A 23,585-nucleotide genomic window follows, 5' to 3' on the forward strand; every position below is an offset into this window, starting at 1 on the left:
GGTCACCCCCACCCCCCGCTCGGCTCCGCCTCTCGGACCGAGCCCTCACCCCCCACCCGTGTCCCCCATCCACGCCGTGGCCGCTCGGGAGGGCGCGGCAGCGCTTTATTGGTGCCGGGAGCCGTCACAGCGCGGTGCCGTCCCACGGCCGCGCTTCGCCCCACGCCGCCGTCCCCGCGAGCACGTGCGCGTCGCCGGGCGCGGCGTGGGGCTGCTCCGCCGGCCCCTGCGGGGCTTCTTCCTCTCCGTCCTCCTCCTCCTCCTCCTCCTCCTCGTCTTCCCCGTCGGGCTCGCGCTGCTGCCGCTCCGTGCCCCACGGCATCAGCTCCTCCGCTTCCGGGGCCTCGTTCCCGTGGGCTCCGGGCTCTGCCGCGCTCTCGTGGCCCCGCAGCCGCCGCCATCGGCCCCGCAGCAGGGCCAGGGCCCGGCGTCCCGCGGGCCGGGGGTGGTAGCGGCCGGCCGACACGTGGCAGAGGTGCCGCCAGGCCAGGGCCAGCCCCACGGCCAGGCACAGCAGCAGCCCCAGCAGGGCCCCCACCGCCCGGTCGCTGCGGCTCCCCGCCGGATCCCCCGCCGCCGCCAGGCCCGCCAGCAGCAGCGTGGCTGCGGGGCTCCGGGCTGCAGCCTGGGGGACGGCATTGGCTGTGGACCCCCCCGTCACCACCCTAGCACAGAGCCAGGCCCCCCCCCCCCCCCAGCCCCCGGGGTGGGGGCTGCCCCGAAGACCCGTGGCTTTTTGCCCTGGAGGGGGAAACCGCACGGGGACGAAGCGCAGCTCCCTCCTTCGCTCCCTTCACCCCCAAATCTATAACGGGAAACTGTGGCAGAGCGGATGCGCGGGACCGTGAGCACCCCAAAATCTCCCCTCCCTGCTTCGTGCCCATTCTCGGGGATATTACCGTTCTCAGGGATCCCCCCCCCCCCCCTCTTTCCCCAGGGCCCGGACCCCCCTTCTCCCCCCCGCTTTGTTTTTGGGGTGCTCACCATCGTGGAGCGCTGCTGGAGCAGGTCCTGCTGCTGTGATGCAAGCGGTGCAGGGGGGCCCCCAGCACTTCCTGCCACCCCCAGCAGCGGATGTATCAAGGCGGGGGGGGGGGGGAGGAGGAGGAGGAGGGGGGAGGGTGAAGGCAGCTGCACCTGTACCTCCTCCGACACCCAAAATGCACCCTGCACCCACGAAACCCACAGTAATGCATCAGCCCGGGGGGGAGGGAGCACAGCCCTGGGAACACTGACCCCTCTACTACTGTGACACTTGGTGCTCAAGTCCCCCAGCCGTAACTGCCACCCCTTCCTATCCCCCTACCTCCCCACCGTGGGCTGGGGACACACGCAGCCCCCCAGCCCCACACGCGCACCCCATGACCCCATAGCGGAGCCCCCACCCTCAGCCAGCAGCTTTATTATAAAGAGCTTTATTTGGAGTGAAAATATAGATTTGGACCCTGCCCTGGACGGAGGGCAAAGGGGAAGGGGGACCCCCAGACTACAGGGAAGGCGATCCCACGGCTGTGCCACACGGTAAAGGGAGATGGTCCTACCCAACCCTGGGGGCACAAGGTGGGGGGGGGGCGAGGGGCTTTAGTGTTTGATCCCAGGGACCTTCCCCCCCCCCCCCCAAGCCCTCGCAGGCCGCTGCAGGGTAGCAGGGGGCAAAGTGGTCCACGATCCACAGGTGGGCAGCACCCAGTAAGGCAGTGGGGGACGGGGGGGAGGAGGAGCTGCCGGGGAGGGGGGGGGGGGGGGCGGGATGGCTGGGTAGATGGAATGAGGAGCACCAGGTGGGTTGGGGACAGGACCCTGAGCAGGGGGAGATGCGACCCCTGGGGGGACAGAATATAACCCCAAGGGAGGACACGAGGAAGGCTCGGGGGATGGAGGTGAGGTTCCCCGCTCTCCGGGGGGGGGGGGGGGGTGGGGCAGCCCCCACGCAGTCACTGGGCGCGGGGCCGGGGGGGCCCCTAGACGTGTCCGTTCTCCAGGCGGCTGAGCTGCTCCTCCAGGCGGGCGATGCGCCGGCCCTGCTCCGCCACGAGCGCCCGCAACGCTGCCACCTCGTGCAGCACCTCGTCCAGCCGCCCGCCCGCCTGCAAGCCGTGCCCACCGTCAGACTGCCCACCGCACAGCTCAGCAGCTCCCCCCCACCCCCCCCCCCCCCCAAAGCCACGCAGCCCCCTTCCCGGCTGCACTCACCGCGGGGGCCGGGGGTGCGCTGAGACGGGAGGCGGGGGGCGCGGGGGCCGGTGCGGGGGCAGTGGCGGTGGGGGTGCGGCCGTCGTGCAGCAGCGTGTGGCGGTTCACCTTCAGCTCCCGCTGCTTGCTGGGGACGTAGGCCTGGCGCAGGGACACGAGCAGCGGCCCCGCCGTCTGCCCCGCCACCCACTCCTCTGCCTCCAGCGCCGGATCGGGGCCCGCCGTGTCGGGGTACAGGTCGTCCTGGAACAGGTCCGACTGCGCCCGCCCCGCGTCAGATTCCTGAGCAGGGATCCTGGCCCACCCCAGGACCCTCCGCCCCACGAGATGGGAGACCCCATCCAACCTCCCCGTCTGCTGCAATGTGTGTGGAGACCCCTGCCCCGCCTGAATGGAGACCCTCACCCAGCACCTGCCCGCTCTGCCCAGCCCCGCAGCCCACTGCATACTGCCCAGGGACCCCCGCCCGGCCACCAAGCTCTGTCCGAGCCCTCCCCCCTTACCCAGGGGCTCCCACCTATCACCCCTTGGAATCGTCACTCCCAGGGCCCCCCCTCAACCCAACCTCCCCACCCCACTTACCTTCCTTGGCACCGTCATGATGATGGGCTCACACTTACGCTCATGCAGCTTGTAGAACCTGATGAGGAAAGGGTCATCACGGGGGGCACGCAGGGAAACTGGGGGGGACACAGGAACCTCGTGGCACCCTCGGCCCCACCTGGCAATCTCACACTTGCTGACGTCCAGCCCACGCTTGGGCATCCAGCCCATGCCGCGCTGTGGCTCCTTGCTGGTGAACGTGTTGAGGAAGTGGATGTAGGGTGGCTCCTCCGTGATCTCAAAGTAGCGGATGCTTGAGTCGCCCTGCAGGGAGCTGGTTAGCACGGGGCAGGTGAGGAGGGGCCACGGGGGGGGGTGGGGTGGGGTGGGGGGTCGTACTTTGCCACAGACGTAGACCACGTTGGTGTCAGGGTCGTAGAAGGGCAGCAGGGCCCCGTTGCTGGAGTCCAGCTCCTGCAGACCCATGGGCTCCTCCAGGTTCTCCTGAGGAGCAGAGCGTCAGCCCCGCGCTGCACCCCCCGGCACGGCCCCCCCAGGGGACTCGTGCAGCCCCTCACCGTGTCCCACAGCGCTAGCTGCCGCTCGCTCATGCGGCTGAAGCCAGTGGTGAAGATCTTGCCATCAGCCAGGAAGATGGCACGCATGGGGCGTGCACCCTCGTGCGCCCGCTCTTTCTCCTGCAGGGTGGGGGCACAGGACGTACGAGAAGTACTTTTAGGGACGGGGACACTCAAACCAGTGAACATCTGGGGACGAGGAATTGCAGGGAGCGGCTGGGGACAAGGGGTCAGGTGGGGATGGGGAGCACCCAGGGGACACGGGGACGCTGCCGCTCTGCTGTCTCACTCACCACCACCACGGTGCCACGGCGGGGGTCGATGACACGCACACTCTTGTCCTTGCAGGCAGTGCAGAAACGGCTCCCGTCGCGGCTCCAGCTCACGCTGTAGATGAGGTCGGGGTGCAGCCCCTCCAGGCGGTACAGCTCTTCTGCTGTGCCCACGTTCCAGATCAGCACCACGTTGTCACAGCCTGCGTGGCACAGACAAGGCCTGACCAGCTGTCCCAGTGCCCCCAGCACCCCGTGTCCCCCACACTGTCCCCGTACCTGCACTGAGCAGCACGTTGCGGGTGCTGGGGTGCCAGGCAATAATGCCCACGCGCTTTGAGTGCCCCTCCAGCACCACCACAGGCTCCGTGAGTGGCTGCACAAGGCCTCCCTCGGGCACCTGCCACACCTGTGGGGAGGGGACGGTGAGAAGGCGTCCCCTGTGCCACGTCCCCTCTTTGCCATCCAACCCTCACCATGACCGTGCAGTCCTCGGAGCCGCTGGCAATGACGTGGTCATTGTGTGGGCACCACTCGATGTCGAGCACGGGGCCCGTGTGCCCACACACCGTGGGGTACGACTTATCGATGCGGCCAGTCTGGGGATGCAGGGACAGTCAGTGTAAGGGATGACAAATCCATCCTTCCACCTGAGCCCCCCCACATCCCATCTCAATCAATCCCAACGCAGCCGCAGCCCCATCTCAGTGCAGCCCCATCTCCCAACATCAACCCAGCCCCCTCCCCATCCCCGTCCCAAGCCACCCCCACCTCCACAGCCATCTCCCTCCCCATCCCAAGCCACCTCCATCGCCACCCCCCCCCATCCCCAGCCCACCTTGTGCAGGGGCAGCACCAGGAAGGCTCCGCCGCCGCTGGCCTCCACGATGATGGCCACAAAGGAGGGGTTGACGGCGCAGAAGGTGCTGTCCCAGGTGACCCGTGACACACGGATGTCATCGTAGCACTGCTCTGTCTTCACGGGCTGCCCAAAGACGTGCCGGAATTTGCTCTGCCTCACCACCTTACGGAACGACATGGCTGGGGCGCACCCCGGCTCCACGTCACTGGGAGCACGGGGACCTCAAAACCAAAAGGAGCGACCCCCAGGATGGGTCAGCCCAGGTCCCAGCAGGTGGCACTGAGGGGGGGGCTCAGCCCCATCACCTGCCCTGGGTAAAGGGCGACACTGCCCCTCCCTGCATGAGCTGGGCAAACAAACCCTGCCCTGCCCCGTGGGCGTGGGGCACGGGTGGGGAGCAGGGACTGCCTCCACGGGGACAGGACTGGGATGGGGACAGGGACTGGGATGGGAATTGCTCCTACAGGGACAGGACTGTCCTTCTTGGTCTGGGGCCCCAGATCAGCCCTACGGAGGCAGAGATGTCTCAGTAGGGACGAGATCGTTCTTCCCAGGATAGGGATGGGGACAGGGATGGAGATGGGCCCTATAGGGACAGCATTGTCCTTCGTGGATGGGGCAGGGACAGGTCCTATGGTGACAGGACCATTCTTCCCGGAATGGAGACGAGGACAGAAATGGGGATAGGGATCACCCTTATGGGGACACAGTCGTCCCTCCCAGGATGGAGACAGGGATGGGATCGGGATCACCCCGACAGGGACAGGACTGTATTTCCCAGGATGGGAGCAGGGATCACCTGGGAGGGAACAGGGATGGGGACAGGGATGGGGGCAGGGACGGGGACAGGACTGTCCTTCCCATGATGGGGACAGGGATTGCTCCGGGATGGGGACGCAGACGGACCCCACAAGGACAGGGACCAGCCCAGACGGGGCCGGGATCGTCCGTCGGGAACGGGGATGAGGAGAGAGACCGGCGCAGCGGGGACAGGGACGGGAAAAGGGACTGGGCCAAGGACGGGGGGAGGGGGGGGAGGAGGGGGGCGGAGAGGGACAGCGCGGGGGAGCCCCGGGAGCCGCCCGCCCCGCACTCACCGGCGGCCGGGCCGGGCCGGTTCCGGTGTCGGTAACCGGGGCCGGGGCCGGGGCCGGCGAGCAGGACGCGGGGCGGCGGCACGGAGCGGCTCTCAGCCGGGAGCGGGCGGGGGGGGGGACGGGGGGGGGGAGGGCAGGAAGCGAGAGGGGAGCGGCGTCTGCGCACTGCGGCACGGAGGGGGGGGCGGGGGGGGCGGGGCACCGGGGCGGGGTCACGGGGATGGAGGCGGGGGGGGCGGGGCACCGGGGCGGGGTCACGGGGATGGAGGCGGGGATGCTCCGCGTCTCGACTCCTTCGGGTCCCCCCACGCTGCCCCTTCTCTCGTTGCCCCCCCCCCCCCCGCCCCTCCTACTGTTCGCCATCCCATTCCGTCCCTGCCATTGCTCCCCACTGTTTGAATCCCAAACGCAGCTCCCCGTCCCGTTTTGTGCCTGCCATGCTTCCTCATCCCACTGTCCCCATCCCTTGGGACCCCTCCCCATTGCTCCCCATCCCACTGTCCCACTCTCCCCCCTCCGTCACACCCGGTCCCCCTCTTGCCTCTCTCTTTCTTCCCCACTGTACCCCACAACGTCCCCACTCCTCTGTGCCACGTGGCACCCCGCTCGTGACATGGTGCCGTGGCTGTGTGGTCATGCCCTAGAGTGAGGGCACAGTGGGTGGCTCGTTTTCTGCCGCACTAATCACTGCTAATTGGCTTTGCCCTCCCATGTAAGAGGATTTCCTGGCCTCCTTCTTAAGGGCTGCCTGACCCCCGGCCCTGCTCCTGCTGCGGCCACCGGTCCCCGGCCCCATGCCACGCTTGCGGGGGGACAAAGGGGCCCCCAAGAACACCGAAGCCTCTGGCAAGGGGAAGAGGGGGGAGGAGGGCGAGAGCCCCCCCAAAGTGCCCGAGGCGGGTGGCCCCCCAGGCAGCCCCGACAATGAATCCCGGCACGGAGGCCACGGGAGGAAGAACAGCAAGAAAGGGGCCGGGGACCCCCACGCTGCCACTGCCAAGGCGTACTCACCCTTCCTCAACACGGTGTTCGGCAAGGTGGGGGCACGGGGGGGGGGGTGGGCAGGGGATGGAGGGGATGTGGGAAGCCGAGGACAGGACTGGGTTCGACAGAGGTAGAGGGGACACGGTGCCAGGTGGGTACTGTTGGGCAGAGTGGGGAGGTCTGGGGGTTCGTCCCCACCCCTGTGTGGGACCGGGGGGAGGGCACCGTGGGTTGGGGTTCAGTGGGAGGGGGGCAGCAGTGGGGCTGGGCTCAGGGATCTCCACCCTGGTGTCCCTCTGGGAAACGCCTAACCTCCAGCAATGGGCCATGGGGTCCGGGGCTGGGGGCATTGGGGTGGGTGCAGGGAGAGGGGCTGATGGGGTCAGTGGGTAGGGGGCCATGCAGAGCTTTGTTTCCAATCCCTCTAATCCCTCCTGCGGGAGTTAATTTTGTCCCACGCTTAACAAAGGTGACACCACGGTTTGCTTGGAGGGGTGGGGGGGCTGAGCCAGGTCTGATTCTGCCGCCACTACCCCTCTGTGCCCTGTCCCAGGAGCGGGAGCTGTCGCCGGAGGAGCTTGATGGTGAGCAGTGGGGCCGGGGCACGGGGGGGCATGGGCGTGTGGTGCCACGGCCCCGCTCCTGACGGGTCCCTGTGCCCACGTATGCGTGGAGCAGAGCTGCTGGATGCCTTCAAGGAGTTTGACACAGACCAGGACGGTTTCATCAGCTACAAGGACCTGGGCGCCTGCATGCGCACGCTGGGCTACATGCCCACCGAGATGGAGCTCATCGAGATCTCCCAGCACATCAAGATGAGGAGTGAGTGCAGGGCAGTTAGCACAGGGGAGGTGGGCACACGTGCGGGGACGGGGGGCACTGAGGCCGTCCCTTACCCTGGTGCAGTGGGCGGCCGTGTGGACTTCGAGGACTTCGTGCAGATGATGGGGCCAAAGCTGCGGGAGGAGACGGCTCACATGGTGGGTGTGAGGGAGCTGAAGATCGCCTTCCGTGAGGTATGGCTACAGGGGCACTGCGCCATGGGTGTGGGGACACGGTGGGCACGGAGGTACGGGTGGCACGGACACAGGGACACCGGGGCTGTGGAGTTGACCACGGGTGTGGAAGGGACAGCAACCACAGGACGAATGGTGACCACAGGGGCACCACAGGCAAGGAGGGCCCAGGGGAGGCTGAGGGGAGGTGGGGAAGGGGCATGACCTGTGCGTGCCGCAGTTCGATGTGAATGGGGACGGGGAGATCAGCAGCGCGGAGATGCGGCAGGCCATCGCGGCGCTGCTGGGCGAGCAGCTGAAGGCACAGGAGGTTGATGAGATCCTGCAGGACGTGGACCTCAATGGGGACGGCCGCGTGGACTTCGACGGTGAGGTCCAGCCCTGCTTCTTCCCATCCCCGCCGGGCACGGTGCGGGGCAATGACACCCAGCGCATCACCCCGCAGAGTTCGTCATGATGCTGTCCTCCCGGTAACGAAGCTGTGGGGTAGGAGGGGGGCCAGGGTTCCCCCCCAGCAACGCTCCAGCCAACAGTAGGGTTCAGAGCAAACGGACAGAGGCCCCCCCAATAAAGCTACTTGCGCAGACTGGCAAGATGGTGGTGGTCCTTAGGGAGGGGAGGGGTGGGAAAGGGGGGGTCGCCGCTGAACTCCTCCAACAGGGTCCAGATTGCTCCAAGGAACCCCAAAATAGCCCAGGAACTCCAAACTGTTCCAAGGACCCCAAATCTCTCCAAGGAACCTGAAACTGCCCCCAGATCCCCAAACCCTCCTAGGTCCCAGGATCTTTGCTGGGGGTCCTGCCTCCTCCCCCAAACCCCGCAGGAGCTGTCAGGGGGGCACCCTGTAAAGAGAAGGAAGAAAAGAGGGGACCACTCTCATGGTGACACTTTCTTCTAGAAACTGTACAGAGGGGTTCAGACAACAGTGGATTAGACTTCTGACTCTGAGGGTCCAGAGTTCAAGTCCCTGCACAGAGGCTGCTCCCTCTTTTGGGGCTTTGGGGGTCCTGTCCCAGTGGTGAATGGTCCCAAAGGGCCCCCAGAGCACAGTGTCTGCACTCCCAAACCCTGCAGAGGGGGGACCCTTCAAAAACAGTGCGCGCACACACACACACACATCAGGGTTGGGGCATTCACAGACTTTTAATTTAGTTGTTTTCCTAGGGATAAGGAGAGGGAGGGGGAGGAGAAAACAAAACAAAACAAAAAATAAAAAGGCATCATATGCCCCCACTCACTGCCCCCAGGTACCTCCCCCCCCCCCCGACTTCCCCCACAGGGTCAACTCAGCCCTGCAGAGCCCCCCCCCACCATTCTCAGGCCGCTGTAGTGTTTAGGGTGTGGGGGAATGGAGGAGGGGTCCCTGCCCCACTGCGGTGCCCCTGCTGCCCCAGGAGGAAGGCACCATGCTCTCTATATCATAACCATCGTGGAGCGAGCGAGCCTAGCCCCCTGCCCCCCCCCACAGAACCCAAATGCCTGGCAGGGGGCTAAAATAACGGGGTGGGGGGAGAGAGACCAAGGCCAGCCTCGGGCTCACCCCGGTGCACTCCCCGGGAGCTGCTCCTGCTCCAGGGCACCGGGGCTGAGTGCACATACGAGGGGGGCAGAGGGGGAGCTCCCAGGGCCAGGGGGGGGGGCGCCGGGCTGGCTCCCACTCCCCACCCCGGCATCAAGGTCAGTGTGGCTATGGGCTAAGGCAACCCCGGTGGGGCGGTTGGGTGCTCAGAAAATATCCGGGCACCCGCTCCAGTCCTGCTTCTCCTTGCTCTCCCAGTAACCGCCCCGGTAGACGTGCGCCAGCTCCTGGGTGACCGGGTCCTTCTTCCGCTCGAACCACAGCGGCTTGTAGGGATCACAGGGGGTGCCTGCGGGCACAGCCACGGCTCAGCACCGCGGGGACGGGGGCTCGGGGGGCTCTGGGGTGGGGGGGGTCCCCCCTCCAGCTCCCCTCCTCACCGTCCTCGGTGGCGCGGGCAGCCTCAGCCTCGCGGCGCTTGCGGGCCAGGCGCTGCTTCTCCTCCAGGCGCTGCTTCTCGGCGTTGGCCTCGTCCCAGCGGCCGTTCTCCATGAGGCGTTGGTCGGGGCGCCGGCGGCTGTCGGTGGGAGCCGTGCCGCTTTCGGGCGCGTTCAGAGTCAGCGCCAGCTCCGAGAAGTAATACATGTTCTCCGCGTACTTCCTATGCCCGCACGGAGAGCTCAGCTTCGGGGGGAACCCTACGGCCCGCCCCCCCCCCCCCCCCCTTCCTCTCACCCCCCCAACCCCGTGCTCCCCCGACTCACGGCAGCGGGTTCCTCTTCCACAGCGGCACACGGCTGTCCTCGGCCTCGTGCGGCCGCTGCCGGCCCTCAGCCCCGTTGTCCCCGCTGCCCGCCGCCACCTTGTAGCAGTCCATCTTCTCGTCCCAGGTGCCCAGCAGGAGGAAATGCACCTTCCCCGCGGGGTCCATCACCTCCCCCGTGACCTGAGGGGACAGGGGAGCCCGTGCTGACCCGCGTGCCTCCCCTGCTGGCAGCCCGCAGGGCGCGCCGGTCCCTACCTTCCTGGCCACGTCCCGTGAGAAGTAGCTGTAGGGGACAAACTTGAGGTTGCACTTGTCGCCGGTCTTGTGGTTGACGATTTCAATTTCACCTGACTGCGGCAGAGATGACAGAGATCCGCTCGGCTCCGCCTCGCACCTCCTCTCCCCGAGAGGAAAACCGAGGCACGAGGGGACCGCCTGCCACCCAACCTGGTCGATCCAGAGCTTCCCCACGATGATGTTGTGCACGGTGGTGGTGACCTTTTTCCACGTGTAGTGGTTGCCAGACGCGTGGAAGACGCAGTGGATGGTGCCTGAAGGGGGAGAGTGGCACTGGGTCGTCACCTCGGTGACAGACAAGGCACGGCCCCACCGCTCGGTCCCCCGGCCCCCACAGCTCACCCAGGGGCATGATGGAGAGGTACTTTCCCCGGAACTTGCTGGTGATCTTGATCTCCTGACGCAGTGTCCAGCCGTGCTTGGAGTCGGCGTGGTGTGCGGCAGCCGGCGGGTGGTGGCTCACCTGTGGGGACAGAGTGGGCCTCAGCCCAGCTGTGCCACTGCAGCCCGGGGCCCGAGGTGTGGGGCGGCGGTACCTGCTCACACAGGGAGCGGTAACCGTTCTCCTCCAGGCGGTCCAGCTCAAAGGTCTCCCCCAGGAGCGGGTTGAAGGGTTTGCTGGTGCGGAAGACGGTGGTGGAGTAGGAGGAAACGGTGAAGGCGGCCACATAGCAGAGCTGCTCCAGTGAGCTCTCGCACTTGGCTGCGCGGTCGAGCAGCTCGTGGTACTCCAGGTCCTCCGTCAGGCGCTGCAGCATGGACAGAGGCTCGTTGAAGTTCACCTAGAAGGGAGTGAGAGGTCAAGGGAGGGCCCGGGGCACACAGCCCCCACCAGCCAGTCCCTGCCTGCGTCCCTGCTCACCGGCATGGGGATCTTGGACAGCTCTTTCCCAATGCAGTTCTTCATGATGCTCCAGAGGTTGAGGCTGTAGTTGGGCTTGTAGGGAATGCGGGTTCTCTTCTCCTTCTTGGTGTCCTCCACCTGGTGCTTATACTGAGGGAGTAAGACCAGCATCACTGTGATCCCCCCACGCTCACCCCCACCGTCCTCAAAACTAGCTCCGTTCCAGAGAGCTGCCTGCTACCTGCTCATCCATGCTGATGTCGCTGCTGGTGCCGCTGATGTTGCTGCCGGTGCGCCTGGGGGGGGCAGGGGGTGGTATTAGGTCCAGCTCTGCCTGTCCACGCTGGGGGCAGCCCCTATACTCACTTGTGGCCCATGCTCTCCGGCATAGTGATGATCTCCGGGGCATCAAAGAACTCGTTGTCGTCGTCCTCGTCGCTCAGGTCTCCTTTTGCGGAGCAGCAGGGATCTGGGGGTGACAAGGACACAGGGGGCTGTGTGCCTGCGCTCCCGAGGCTGCAGAGTTTGGGCACAGTGTGGAACAGAGGACAGCGGCACCGGGCTCTTGGGATAAACCCAGCAGCACTTTGGGCTGCCCTGCTCCTCCTGCCCTACAGCAGCCCCCCAGTCCCCGCGGCCAGCCCCGGGCCACGTTCAGGTACCTTTGGCAGAGCCACCGCTGCCAGCAGTGCCGGCGGGCAGCACAGTGGCACCACGAAAAGCTCTCTCCAGGTGGTTATGCTGCTTGGCCAGCTGCTCCAGCGTCTCCTCTAGGCGGATGCGCTGATCCCGTTCGTGCTGCAGCGACTTCTGCCACTTCTTGCTGTGGGTCTGGGCCAGCAGCAGGAAATCCCGGCACGCCTGAGGGGAGGTGGCACGGGATCAGCACAGCGGTGGCAGGGAGCGGAGCGGGGCCGTCCCCGGATGTCACTCACGTTGATCATGGCGTTGGAGGTGATGCGGAAGAGCGTGGCACGTTCGTTGACCTGCTTGATCTTCTCGGTGCTGTCGGCCGGCAGGCGCAGGCTCTCCAGCTCACTGAGCGAGCGCTGCAGGGCTGTGCCGTGCTTGGCAATCAGGTCGTTGCAGGTGCTCAGGTCCTCCACCTTGCTGGACAGCGTGCGCAGCGTGCTCTGCAGCTCCGTCTTGTCCGTCTGCGACACCGACTCGTCGCCGGAGTCGTCTGGTGGCAAGACGGGGTGTCAAGGCAGAGCGGGTGGCACCGGGGCACGCCCGCGGCAGCGTCCTGGCACTACCTGACTCCTCCAGCATCTTAACAGCCTTGGCCTTGGCCAGCTCCAGCGCCGTGACCCAGCGCTGCCGCTCCACCTCAGAGCTGGCCTTCAGGTGGTAGGTCTGCGCTCCGCCGTTGGAGATGATGAAGTTGCACGAATCCTCCACGGAGATGTTGGCCGTCGCCAGGTTGATGGTGCCACGGCACGTGTGGCGCATCTCTGCCTTGGAGCTGCGGGGACAGCCAGCTGCCACCCCCAGCACTGGTGGGCACCAACAGGGTGGGACCACAGGGGGACTGGGTGGATAGCGAGGGACGCCAAGAGGGGACCGGTGAGCGCTGAGAAGAACCAGGTGGGCACCAGGGTGCCACCAGAAGATACCAGCTGTCACCAAGCGAGAGCCAAAGGGAACCAAGAAGGGACAAGAGAGCGCTGGAGAAGAACTGGTGAGCACTGGGAGGCGATGGGGGAAACCGAGCAGCATTGGGAGGGCACCAGGGGGCAATAGGGAGGCAACGAGGAGCACGAGAAATCACCAGGAGGCACTAAGGAGGATATCGGGTAGGCACTGAGGGAGAAGCTGGGGGCTGCTAAAGGGAACCAGGTGGGCACCAGGAGGCACAGAGAGGCACTGGGTAGCATCGGGAGGACCAAGGGGCCACAGAGCAGGCACTGGGTGAGTACCAAAGACATAGCAGAGCAGTATCAGGGAGCACTCAGGCAATCTGGGGGCAAAGGATTAGAGAGGGCACCAGCACGGTGCCAGGAGGGACTGAGCAAACTGTGAGGATGAGGGGGAGGACCAGGTGGGTACCAGGGGATATTGAAGAGCACCAGGGGGCTGTCAGCGGGGACTGCCAGCAACCAAGAAGGCACTGTGGACAACGGAGTGGCACCGAGGGGCAACGAGGAGGCAGTGGGCAGACACAGGTGATATCAACGGGGAGTTAGGTGACTAGAGGGGGACCGACTGGGCAGCAGAGGACACTGGGATGGTAACAGCACGGACCAGGACGGTGCCAGGGGACACTGGGAGGGCCAAGAAGACGCTGAGAAGGCACCAGGGTGCGACAGGGTGGCACTCAAGGGCAACAGGAGTCACCAGGAGGCACTGCACGGCGTGCAGCGGGGAACCTGTCAAGCAACGGGAGGCCACCAAGGAAGTACGGGCGTGTAACGGGGGGCACCCGGTGCCACCGAGGGGGCAGCGAAGAACACCGGGAAGCAAAGAGGGGTCCTAGAAAGCGGGCCCGGGGTCAGCAGGGGGGCACGGCGGGGCACCAGGAACCACACGGACCCGCGGTCCCGCACCTCCAGCCGCGAACGGGGCGGGGCGGGGCGGGGCGGGGCAGCCCCGGTGCCGCGGCGGAGGACCGTACCGGTAATAGCTGAGCAGGCCGTTGCTGAGCACGAACCACCGCCGCTGATAGCCCTTGATGTAGTTGGTCCACTTGAACAGCCAGCCCTCCCGCGCCGCCCCGCCGCTCCCCGCCGCCGCCGGGCTCGGAGTCGCCCCTTGGCCGCCGCCGCCGCCTCCCGCCGCCGGGGAAGGCAACGTCGGGGCCGCGCCGGGAGCCGCGGGCAGCGCCATGGGCCCGGGCAACACCGCCCCGGGGCCCGCGCCCGCCCCGCGCACCTCCGCCATGGCCGCCGCCGTCAGCCGCCACGCCCCGCCGCCCATTGGCCGAGAGGAGCGCCGCTTGTCCCGCCCCTCGTAGGCTATTGGAGGAGAGGCGAGCGCGCTGCGGAGCCGGCCCTCTCGTTGGTTGACGCCGCGAGCCCCCCTCCCCTCCCCGCGTCCCGAGCTCCCACTGGCTCGGCGATACGCCCGTCGCGGGGGCGAGCCAATGGGAAGCAGGGAGTGGAGCGGCGCCGAGGAGCGGCGCCTCATCGCACCGCCTATTGGCCGGAGGGCGGGACCTCCCGCGGCGCGCGCGCTGATTGGCCCCGGGGCGGCGACCTGCGGCCTTTACCCAGGGCGCGGCGCGGCCACGTACGCCGGGCGTCACGCGTAGGGGGCGGGGCGTGCGCCGTGACGTCACCCACAGGGGGCGGGGCAAGCAGAGGCCAGGCGGGGCCGTACAGAATCCGTCTTTATTTACATCCTATAAAAATGTCAAGTTAGAAACTTTATTCTCCTGATCCAGAGCCGAAAACCGGGCCAAACCGAAAAGGAAAAAAAAAAAAAAAAAAAAAAAAAAAAACCCGAAAAAAAAAACCAACAACAACAACAAAAAAAAAAAAAAGCACAAAAAAAAAATTAAAATAAAATATATATATATAATAATAAGGGATCTCTCCGTGGGATGGCGCGGGCCTATGGGCGTCTGTGTGTGTCAACTGCGACTGCGGTGCGACGGGGGCAGGCGGAGGGGAGATGGCAGGGGGTGTGCAAAGAGCATGGGAGCGGGGCTGGAACCGGATGCCAGAACCAGAGCAAGACACCAGAACCCAGCACCAGGGTTGGAACCGGGCACCAGAAGCGGTGTCAGGGCTGGAGCAAGGCGCCAGAATCTGTCATCAGAACCGGCTACCAGAACCAGGCACCCAGCACCGAAACTCAGCAGCAGAACTGAGTACAGAGACCGGGCACCAGAACCCGGCAGCAGAACTAGGAGTGGGCGCTGGCACCACGTCTGCCTGCCCCGGGGCACTGTCCTACCAGGGGGGCTGAGTACAGCACTCACTGCAGCTTGGTCTGCAGCAGGTTGAGCTTCTGTTGGTCGATGTAGCGGGAGAAGAGGGAGAACAGGTTGGAGGGGGGGGGCACCGGCTTCGGCAGGGCAGCGGGTGGTACGCGCAGCAGCTCTCGGGTGGCCAGCAGCATCAGCTCTGTCCTGTGGGCAGAGAACGTGGTCACAGGGACAGCACTGCCTACTGCCCCCGGGCGACGGCCCCACCGCCCCGTCTCTCACCACTGGTTGTCCTGCATCAGCTCCGTGCCGCCATCCACGCTCTGCAGCTCCTCCCCACGGCTCAGAACCAGGTACAGCAAGGACAGGCCGAACTGCAGGGACAGGGACGAGGTGTTGGGGACCCACGGGGACACGCTGGAGCAATGCCAGCTCCACGGGTGCCCACCTTGTTTTGGAGCACGGTGGCGAGGTGCAGGTTGGTGGCGGCGGGCGCGGCGGCGCTCTGAGGTAGGTTGGTGAGCTGCTGCACCAGGCTGGTGACCGTCCCCAGGGGGAGGTGGTATAGGACGTGCGAGAAGGGCCTCAGCAAGCAGGGCAGCACCTGTGGGGAGCGCAGGGAGTTGGGACGTGGGGCCTGCCCCATACCTGTCCCCATTGTCCCCAGGGGAGGTGCCTGTGCCCACACTCTGGGGCATTGCAGGAGTGCTCCCAGCCGCAGGAGTCACCTCGTCCTGAGCATCCTTCTTGATGAGGAAGGGCAGGTTCCGGGCAGTGGCCAGCAGCACGTCAGCTGCTTGCTCGGGGGACAGAAAGGGGAGGATGCGGGCCACCAGGCGCTTTCCTTTCCGGATGCACATGATCTGCATGAAGTGGTCGTCGCTCGGCCTGTGAAGGAAATGACTCAGCCAGCACAGTGATAGAAGGTGCACCCTGCAGCAACAGGTGCAGAAAAAAAAAAAGAAAAAAAAAAAGGTGCAAAAGCGAGGTTATTTCAGCCCCTCCCCACTCACCTTTCCTGTCCCGGCGCTTTCCCACGCAGATTGTCGTACATGTTGCAGATCTTTTGCTTCCTCTCACTCATCAGGGCAGGCCGCTCGCCCTCCAAGCTCAGGAGGTAGCGTCTCTCATAATCCTCCACGTCCAGGAGGAGACTGTACGTCTGCAGGACAGGTGGATAGCACACAGGGCAGACACCCACAGTCAGGAACCTGTGGGCTGTGCCCCACACAGAGCGGGGACGCAGCACTCACCTTCTCAATGGTGACCAGCGTCTGGCGCCGCTTGTCCCGGACTTGCTTCTCCTTTGTCTCCTGCCCAGGGGAGAGAGGAGGTCAGGGTGCAGGCGCAAGGCACGGGGCCAGGGGGAAGGGGCAGCACTCACATCATCCTCTCCACGGGAGGTCACCACCGCATCGATCATCTTCCGGGGGTTGTTCACGCTGGAGACCGTCAGCTTCCCAAGTGAGCCCTCGAACTGCACTGCAGTAAGGGGCAGGGGATGCAGGGAGCCAGCTCCCGGGGCAGGACTGCTCTCCCTGCCCACAGACCCGGGGAAGGGAGCGCTAACCTGGCTTGTAGGTGTGCTCCAGCTTTGCCACCTGAGGGGTGATGAGCTTCGTACGCTCCTTCTTGGGACCGTCCCCGTGGACTTCATCAGCTGCTGACAGCTTCTCCAGCTTCTGGAAGTAGTTCTGGGGCAGGGACAGGAAAGGTCAGTGCCCCAGGAGCAAAGCTCTCTCCCCACTGCTTCTCCTCCACGCAGCAGTGCTTCAGAGCACTCGTCCCCGGTACACGCAGAGACAGCGATGCCTTCTCTGATGCTCCTCAGCCCTCCCTTTCTCAAGGCAGAGGGTGACAGCTCTTCCCTCCTGCTGGCCCCATCCCCGCCCCTCTCCCAGTACCTGATAGTAGTAGTCATCCAAGTAGGGATCGGTGCTCTGCAGCTGCATCATCTGGATCTTGGACACCCAGTCCTTCTCCCGCTGCAGCATGAGGTTGGCGTAGGGGTCCTTGCGCACCTGCTCCTGGTGGCTGCCCCGGTGGCCCCCTCGATCCCCCACCGAGCCGTTGAGGCCACGGTGCTGGCTGGCAGGAGGCAAGAAGGGCACCCATGAGCACACAGGAGCTACAGGAAGGGACAGAGAGTGGTGCACAGGCTAGCCCCGGCTGCACGGGCCCCCCGGCACCAGGGCACCGCCCACCTCCTCGCGCTCCCTCCCGCCCGGTGCTCACTTTCGGTTCTGCTGCTGCCGCTGGTGCAGGAGCCGCCGGTGCTGGGGGTGCAGGTGGGTGGTGTCCGGTCGGAAGGGCTGCGGCCTGTGAGGAGCACAGGGGTTACGGGGCTGTGAGGCAGGAGCACGGCCGCAAGGGGGGCAGTGCCTACCTCAGGCCCTGCAGGTGAGGCACGGGGCCCGGCGGAGGCTGCGGTTGCGAGGGCGGAGCGGGGCCAGCCCCGAAGAAGGCACGAAAGCCACCAGTGGGAGCCATCATCTGCCCCACTCTGCCCTGTAGCAGCTTGGGATTGACGGAGGGTAGTGGGCTCCCAACGAGGCCTGAGACTCGAGCAAACTGGCTGGGAGAAATTCGGCCAGCCTGTAAGGCAGAGGGAGTGCGGGTCAGGCACGGTGCACTGGAGTGCTGGACCCTTGCCCCTACAGGCACAGAGTGCAGGGCTTTACCTGAGCTCCTCCCAGCAGCTGCGCCCGCTGCAGGTGGCTGAGAACGGGAGAGACGCTGGTGGGGAACGGGTGGCCCAGCAAGGAAGAGTTCTGTGAGAAAACAGAGGAGCAGAGCTCCAGGTCATGGCCCTCCCGGGTGGTATAATGCAGTCGAGGCATCAGAGGGATTTGGGGGTGGGAGCAGGGGTACCGGCACGTTGCAGAGCTGGTTGGGGGACATCCTCTCGCCGTAGGGAGCAGGGTAGCGCTGCTGCATGGTAGCCCGGATGTGGACAGGTTTTGGACACAGGATCTGGAAGAAGGAAAGCAATGGGGGGTCTGACCACCGGCCCCTCGCCAATGGGCCCACACCTGCTCCCAGGAGCTGGGTGCCATACCTGCTGGTTAAAATTGGGCATGGCAGCCTGCTTGGGAGGGGTGCCGATGGGGACTGCTCGGACAGGGGGGCTCCCAATGATGGGGGAGGAGGAGCGGCGTGGCAGTGCCCGCTCCGAGGGGTCCCGCTCCTCCTCCCGAGCCTGTGGGGGTCTTTGGGGCAGAGCATAGTCCAGCACGGACACTGATGGCATCTCCTGCAACAAAAGTGGGGAGAAAGGCCCTGGAAAGAACAGTCTCAGGGCTGGGCACGGTGGCAAGGACACTGCCACTGATGTGGTATAGTGCAGAGAAGCTGCCCCATCGTGCTTTCCCAGTGCTGGAGACCCCCACACCCCAGCCAGAATTCTCAGGGAGCCCCAAGGATCCCACATCTAACTCTTAATTAAGCCTGACTCTATCAACCAGCAATGAAAACGGTTATGGCTCGAGGCACTGACGATCCCAAACCCTGAGTGCTGACACCACTAGGGATTGCGTGGCATCACCTAGCCCAGAGGGAGTGCGTACGGGGACAAGAAGGGATGTCCAACAGCAGCTCACCCAACAGCCACAGAGTACTGGGAGGGTCCCACAGGGACCACTGAGTCCAACTCCTGGCCCCACACAGGAACACCCAAAACCCAAACCTACATCTGAGAGCTCCTTGGAGCTCAGGTAGGGTGGGGCAGTGCCTACCGCCCTGAGGAGCCTTTTCATCCCTACAACCCTCTGGTGAAGAACCTTCTCCTGACCCGACCCTTCCCCATTCCCACAGCCGTTCGTTGAGAGCCGACAGTGCCCATACCTGGGTGAGCAGCGGCGTGCGGATGCGCTGCAGCACAGAGGGGCCATCCCAGATGCTGCTGGTGAGTGCCATGGTCTGTGCACCGGGCCCACGGGTGTGCACAGCACGCATGATGGCAGGGTCCTCCAGCTCACTCTCAATCACCAGCCGCGTCAGCCGCTCTGCCAGCGCATCCTCAGGTTCACCCAGCAACTCTGCATCCTCACTGCTCGGCGTGGCCTGCTGCCCGGAGCCCACGGGTTTCTCCTCCAGCTCAGCCAACCGCTCGTGGGCCTCCTGCCAGTCATCATCTGCACGGGAACGGCGGGCTGAGCACGGCAGCAGCACCGGGTGGGCGGTGAGGACAAGAGAGCGGGACCAAGTGCTCACCGACAGCCCCGGCTCCAAAGGTGTCATCGTTGAACTGATCAATGTCCTCATCCTCCTCGCCCAGTGCCTGGAAGCCGTCCTCCTCCTCATCCAGCGGGCACTCCTCCAGGGACTGCAGTGATGGGCAGCACGCTTGTACCACCACCACTACGGGCACCGCCACCAAGCTCTGACTAGCAGCCCCAATCCCGAGCCCGGAGCCCCAACCCTCAGCCCTGAACACCCGCTGCTGACCCTCGGCCCTGAGCCTACAGCCCCAACCCTCAGCGTCGACCTCTGGCTTCGAGCCCCAGCTCCGACCCTCAGCCCCGAACCCGCGGCCGCACGGCCCCGACCCCGACCCTCAGCCCTGAGCCGGCAGCCGCGACCCCAAACTCAACTCCGAGGCCCGGCCCCGCCCCGCTCAGGCCCCGCCCCGCCCCGCCGCCCGCTCACCGGATACCGGAACATGGCGGCGGCGGCAGCGGCGGCGGCGCCCCCCGCCCGCAGGCTCCGCGCGGCCCGCTCCGGCCCCGCCGCGCATGCGCCACGGCGGGCGCACGTGCATGACGTCACCCTCCGCCCGTCCGCGGAGTGCGCATGCGCGAAGGGGAGCCCCGCCGCGCCCCTCTGCGGGCGGCTCTTAAAGGGGCAGGCGGCCTTTTTCTCCCTGGCTCCGCGCTCCTCTGCCCCGTCGTGCCCCAGCGCCGCTCTGCTGCCCCAGGTCGCGCCCCACACGCCAGGTTGCCCGGTGCTCAGCTTTGTCCCCTGGCTGTTTCCCTCTAATCTTGTCCCCTGACCGGTGTCCCACCGCATGCGTCCTCTACCCATGGACGCGTACCCCGGCTCACGTCCCCTAAGCGCAGCCACGTCCCCCAGCCCACGTCCCCTATTCTTAGCCACGTCTCCAACCTGTGTCTCACTACCTGTACCCCCTATTCATGGCCACGTCCCCCAAGCCATGTCCCCTACCCTTAGCCACGTCCCCAGCCTGTGTCCCACCACCCGCGTCCTCTACCCGTGGTCATATCTCCAACTCGTGTCCCATCACCCACGTCCCCTATCCGTGGGCCTGTCCTCCAACCCATACCCCAGCACTCATACTCCCTATCCGCAGCCATGTCCCCCCGGCCCCCCATCACCCCCTGTCCCCCACCCGGTGCCAGGGCCACCTGTAGGCTGTGGAGACACTCGTGTCACTGGCACCTTCTCCATCCCCCCCCCCCCACTTGGTCGTCTGGAGCACACGTGGCGGGTGCAGGCAGCCCCGCCTCAGCCTTGCCCTCATTGAGTGCCCATCAGCAGGGATTAGCGGGGCTGATGTAGGACGGCAGCAGGCGGGCAGCGAGTCCTGGCAGCCCAGCACCATGCGGGACCGGCTGGAGCAGCTCCGGGCGGTGAGGGGTGCAGGGCACGATGGGGGGCACGTGTGGGTGGGGGCACCCGGGGATAGGTGGCACCCTACAGCTGGAGGGGGCCGCGGGTCTGAGCCCTGGGAGGATTCGGGGTGGCTGCATCCTCAGTGTGGGGCACAGGAAGGGACGTGGGACATGCGTGGGGCCCCATGCCCTGCTTTTGGGGTCTTGGGGTACTCTCCACGCTGCGCAGCCCTGTGGCCTCCATGCTGCCCCGAGGGGGATTTAGCGGGGATTAGGGAGGCACTGCTCACGGTCAGGAACTGCGGGGGGAGCGGGGGATTAGGGTTATTTTTACCCCAGAAATGGGGGGCTGGGGCACGACACCACGGTAATGGCAAGGGCGGCTGTGGGGAAGGGGAGAGCTCATACGGAGCTGCCGTAGGGTGAAGTTTGGGGCACAAAGCCCCATGATGGAGTGCCCCATCTCCGTCACTGTCCCCTCCCACGGCCCAGCCCTGCAATCCGTTAATTCTCGCTGGCCAGATGCGAGCAGATGGCACCCGGCTGGGCCCCCCCCCTCGCTGCTTGGGGCCACCGTGTCCCCTCCTTGTCCTCGTCCCACACCCACCGGGTGTCCCCAGGTGTCCCCTGAGCGTTCCCTCACCGATCCCCACAGAAGCAGGATGCTGAGGATGACACTGATGAGCTGGAAATCGCCATCGACAACACAGCCTTCATGGATGAATTCTTTGCTGAGGTGTGGAGCTGGCGGACACAGGGGACATGGGGCACGTGGGAGACATGGGGGGCAAAGGTGACATGTCCTGCTGGCCCCTCCAGATTGAGGAGACACGGCAGAACATCGACAAGATTTCAGAGAACGTAGAGGAGGCCAAGAAGCTCTACAGCGTCATCCTCTCGGCCCCCATCCCCGAGCAGAGTGAGCATGGCTGTGTGTCCCCCCCCCCCCCCCAATCAGGGCCATATGTCCCCTCCTTGGAGACCCACATGTGATGGCATCCCCATCTCAGTGCCCCATCCCCTGCAGAGACCAAAGATGAACTGGAGCAGCTCACAGCCGACATCAAGAAGATGGCCAACAGCGTGCGCAACAAGCTGAAGAGTGAGTGATCACGTCCTGGGCCCCGCTGTCACCGGGAAGGGGGGGGGGGAACGCACCTAATGGGTGGGGTTCTCACTGCTGGCAGGCATGGAGAGGAACATCGAGCAGGACGAGGCTCGCTCCTCCGCCGACCTGCGCATACGCAAGTCCCAGGTGAGCCACCTGTAGCCCGCTTTCCTCTCCTGGGGGTGAAATGCATCACGGCCGCTCCCACACTCGGGCCTGTCCCCCCCGGGCTGGGCACATGTCTCGCCCAGGGTGTCCCAGAACCGTGACCCATGCCTGTCCCCAGCGCTCAGCCCGGTTTCATGGGGCCGTGTACCCGGCCTCTCTCCACTGTCCGTGGTCCTGGCTCCTGCCGCGGTGGCATGCCGTTCCTGGGGTTTATCCCATCCCGCTGCTCCTGCCTGCCTCAATGTCCCTGCCTCCAGCACTCAGTCCTGCCCCCTGGGGCTGGGACACTACGCCCGGGGTGTCCATATCCCAGTGTCCTCAAACAAAGCTCCAGCGCTTGATCATAATCCCAGGAGCTTGGACTCGCCATACTCAGGAGTGTTCCCAACCCAATGCCACCATCTCAGTATCTCCGTCACTGTCCTCTGCAGTCACGCATCCTGTGGTGGGATCATATGGGTAACCCACCCCGATGTCCCTGTCCCCAGCACTCAGTCCTGTCCCGCAAGTTCGTCGATGTGATGACCAAGTACAACGAGGCGCAGGTTGACTTCCGGGAGCGCAGCAAAGGCCGGATCCAGCGCCAGCTAGAGATCAGTGCGTGCCCCCCTCCCCGCCATATGCCCCTCTCATTCAGTGGGGCAGAGCCTGTGGCAGCGCTGACTCCCCACAGCTGGCAAGAACACGACGGACGAGGAGCTGGAGGAGATGCTGGAGAGCGGGAACCCCGCCATCTTCACCTCGGGGGTGAGCCCCACGGGGCCAGGGTTGGGGGGTCTGGAGCCGCCCCACTGACGCCTCTTGCTTTGTGCCCCCTGCAGATCATGGACTCGCAGATCTCAAAGCAGGCACTGAGCGAGATCGAGGGGCGCCACAAGGACATCGTGAGGCTGGAGAGCAGCATCAAGGAGCTGCACGACATGTTTGTCGACATCGCCATGCTGGTGGAGAACCAGGCATGGCCGTGGGGAGAGCAGCACCCAGCGTGGGGCAGAGGGACTGGGGCAGGGGAGGGGACAAGTAGGGGTCTGGGCATGGGACAGCACAGGAACGAGAAGGGACAGGATGGAGACGGACAGGGACTCCCGCACGGGACAGCAAAGGAATGAGGAGGGTCCCCTAGGGGCTGGAACATGGCCAGGGAGCGCCATGGACCCATGGCACCAAACCCCCAGGAAGGGGTCCCGTCCCCATCCCCTCTGAGCACCCTCAGTGCCCCGTGCAATGCGAGGAGTTGTGCTGTGCCCCTTGTCTCTGCTTGTCGCCCCCATAGGGAGCCATGATCGACCGCATAGAGAACAACATGGACCAGTCCGTTGGCTTTGTGGAGCGAGCCGTGGCTGACACCAAAAAGGCCGTCAAGTACCAAAGTGAAGCCAGGAGGGTGAGAGGGACCAACAGGACACCCCACTGCTCTGAGTCACCCCCTGCACCTCTGTCTTCCTGTCCCCACTTCCCCGCACTGCCCGTGTCCCAGCCTCACAGCCCCTCTCTCCCCATGCAGAAGAAGATCATGATCATGATTTGCTGCGTGATCCTTGTTATCATCTTGGCTTCCAGCATCGGTAGCATCTTCGCCTGACACCCCAGCCACACCCACAGGTGATGGGGTGCCCACGGGGTCCGGGCCAGCACCATTCACTCTGCACTGACAGACGGGGACAGCAGTGCCAGCCACCTCTGCTGCTTCCTGCTTACAGGTGGCCTTTCCCCATCCTGTTCCGTGATCCTACCCGTGGCCCTGGGACCCGCTTGCCAAGCCCTGAGGACGTCACCCTGAGGTTCCCCCTCACCCGCTGTCCTCACACCAGGGTCCCACAGCTCCCGACCTGCCAGCACGGAGCCGGCCACGGCCAGGGCTCCGCCTTGCCTGGTGGTGAAAGGAAAAAGCTCACCCCTG

The 23,585-nt window shown here is 65.5% G+C and overlaps 6 protein-coding genes across 8 annotated transcripts in view; 2 read left to right on the forward strand and 4 right to left on the reverse strand.

The window, feature by feature from the left end:
- Positions 1 to 19,562, reverse strand: part of PATL1 (PAT1 homolog 1, processing body mRNA decay factor) — a 66,791-nt gene extending 47,229 nt beyond the window's left edge. The window contains exons 1-17 of one of the 3 annotated variants that reach the window (XM_065755486.1): positions 19,487 to 19,562; positions 19,052 to 19,163; positions 18,683 to 18,972; positions 17,898 to 18,092; positions 17,711 to 17,812; positions 17,521 to 17,610; positions 17,226 to 17,434; positions 17,075 to 17,158; positions 16,744 to 16,927; positions 16,410 to 16,533; positions 16,224 to 16,321; positions 16,093 to 16,152; positions 15,853 to 16,001; positions 15,568 to 15,727; positions 15,288 to 15,443; positions 15,122 to 15,213; positions 14,861 to 15,043 (exon numbers count right to left, since the gene is read on the reverse strand). In XM_065755486.1, the coding sequence (XP_065611558.1) occupies positions 14,890 to 15,043; positions 15,122 to 15,213; positions 15,288 to 15,443; positions 15,568 to 15,727; positions 15,853 to 16,001; positions 16,093 to 16,152; positions 16,224 to 16,321; positions 16,410 to 16,533; positions 16,744 to 16,927; positions 17,075 to 17,158; positions 17,226 to 17,434; positions 17,521 to 17,610; positions 17,711 to 17,812; positions 17,898 to 18,092; positions 18,683 to 18,972; positions 19,052 to 19,163; positions 19,487 to 19,501 (2,274 nt within the window). In that variant the 5' untranslated portion in view covers positions 19,502 to 19,562 and the 3' untranslated portion in view covers positions 14,861 to 14,889. Of the gene's footprint in view, positions 1 to 14,856; positions 15,044 to 15,121; positions 15,214 to 15,287; positions 15,444 to 15,567; positions 15,728 to 15,852; positions 16,002 to 16,092; positions 16,153 to 16,223; positions 16,322 to 16,409; positions 16,534 to 16,743; positions 16,928 to 17,074; positions 17,159 to 17,225; positions 17,435 to 17,520; positions 17,611 to 17,710; positions 17,813 to 17,897; positions 18,093 to 18,682; positions 18,973 to 19,051; positions 19,164 to 19,486 lie in introns of those variants that run through there. The other 2 variants (XM_065755487.1, XM_065755485.1) reach the window with 2 other exon arrangements.
- Positions 87 to 1,063, reverse strand: PTPRCAP (protein tyrosine phosphatase receptor type C associated protein). Its single transcript, XM_065755502.1, has 2 exons — positions 985 to 1,063; positions 87 to 625 (listed from the first exon to the last, which is right to left on the reverse strand). The coding sequence occupies exons 1-2, from the start codon at positions 985 to 987 to the stop codon at positions 125 to 127; spliced, it is 504 nt and encodes a 167-aa protein (XP_065611574.1). The 5' UTR covers positions 988 to 1,063; the 3' UTR covers positions 87 to 124.
- CORO1B (coronin 1B) lies at positions 1,910 to 5,651 on the reverse strand. The gene is made up of 11 exons (XM_065755491.1): positions 5,546 to 5,651; positions 4,425 to 4,627; positions 4,063 to 4,185; positions 3,866 to 3,995; positions 3,608 to 3,789; positions 3,315 to 3,434; positions 3,136 to 3,240; positions 2,915 to 3,060; positions 2,776 to 2,833; positions 2,194 to 2,451; positions 1,910 to 2,087 (listed from the first exon to the last, which is right to left on the reverse strand). The coding sequence occupies exons 2-11, from the start codon at positions 4,623 to 4,625 to the stop codon at positions 1,962 to 1,964; spliced, it is 1,449 nt and encodes a 482-aa protein (XP_065611563.1). The 5' UTR covers positions 4,626 to 4,627; positions 5,546 to 5,651; the 3' UTR covers positions 1,910 to 1,961.
- On the forward strand, positions 6,216 to 8,125 carry LOC136060727 (calcium-binding protein 2-like). Its single transcript, XM_065755500.1, has 6 exons — positions 6,216 to 6,582; positions 7,083 to 7,113; positions 7,208 to 7,351; positions 7,436 to 7,545; positions 7,766 to 7,913; positions 7,991 to 8,125. Exons 1-6 carry the CDS (start codon positions 6,340 to 6,342, stop codon positions 8,017 to 8,019), a joined length of 705 nt encoding a protein of 234 aa, XP_065611572.1. The 5' UTR covers positions 6,216 to 6,339; the 3' UTR covers positions 8,020 to 8,125.
- Positions 9,270 to 13,815, reverse strand: OSBP (oxysterol binding protein). The gene is made up of 14 exons (XM_065755488.1): positions 13,586 to 13,815; positions 12,228 to 12,436; positions 11,907 to 12,154; positions 11,634 to 11,832; positions 11,338 to 11,440; positions 11,213 to 11,267; positions 10,990 to 11,121; positions 10,664 to 10,909; positions 10,470 to 10,590; positions 10,278 to 10,381; positions 10,086 to 10,181; positions 9,829 to 10,010; positions 9,505 to 9,725; positions 9,270 to 9,413 (listed from the first exon to the last, which is right to left on the reverse strand). The coding sequence occupies exons 1-14, from the start codon at positions 13,795 to 13,797 to the stop codon at positions 9,271 to 9,273; spliced, it is 2,271 nt and encodes a 756-aa protein (XP_065611560.1). The 5' UTR covers positions 13,798 to 13,815; the 3' UTR covers position 9,270.
- A 753-nt stretch (positions 19,563 to 20,315) lies between the features above and the next one.
- Positions 20,316 to 23,468, forward strand: STX3 (syntaxin 3). Its single transcript, XM_065755498.1, has 11 exons — positions 20,316 to 20,427; positions 21,065 to 21,145; positions 21,229 to 21,328; positions 21,437 to 21,511; positions 21,597 to 21,664; positions 22,174 to 22,282; positions 22,359 to 22,432; positions 22,507 to 22,641; positions 22,959 to 23,069; positions 23,190 to 23,287; positions 23,386 to 23,468. The coding sequence occupies exons 1-10, from the start codon at positions 20,398 to 20,400 to the stop codon at positions 23,265 to 23,267; spliced, it is 861 nt and encodes a 286-aa protein (XP_065611570.1). The 5' UTR covers positions 20,316 to 20,397; the 3' UTR covers positions 23,268 to 23,287; positions 23,386 to 23,468.
- The last annotated feature ends 117 nt before the right edge of the window (positions 23,469 to 23,585 follow it).

This window comes from Cyrtonyx montezumae, unplaced genomic scaffold (genome assembly GCF_038088225.1).
Source record: "Cyrtonyx montezumae isolate F1298 unplaced genomic scaffold, pur_monq_1.0 scaffold_10, whole genome shotgun sequence".
Classification (NCBI taxonomy): domain Eukaryota; kingdom Metazoa; phylum Chordata; class Aves; order Galliformes; family Odontophoridae; genus Cyrtonyx; species Cyrtonyx montezumae.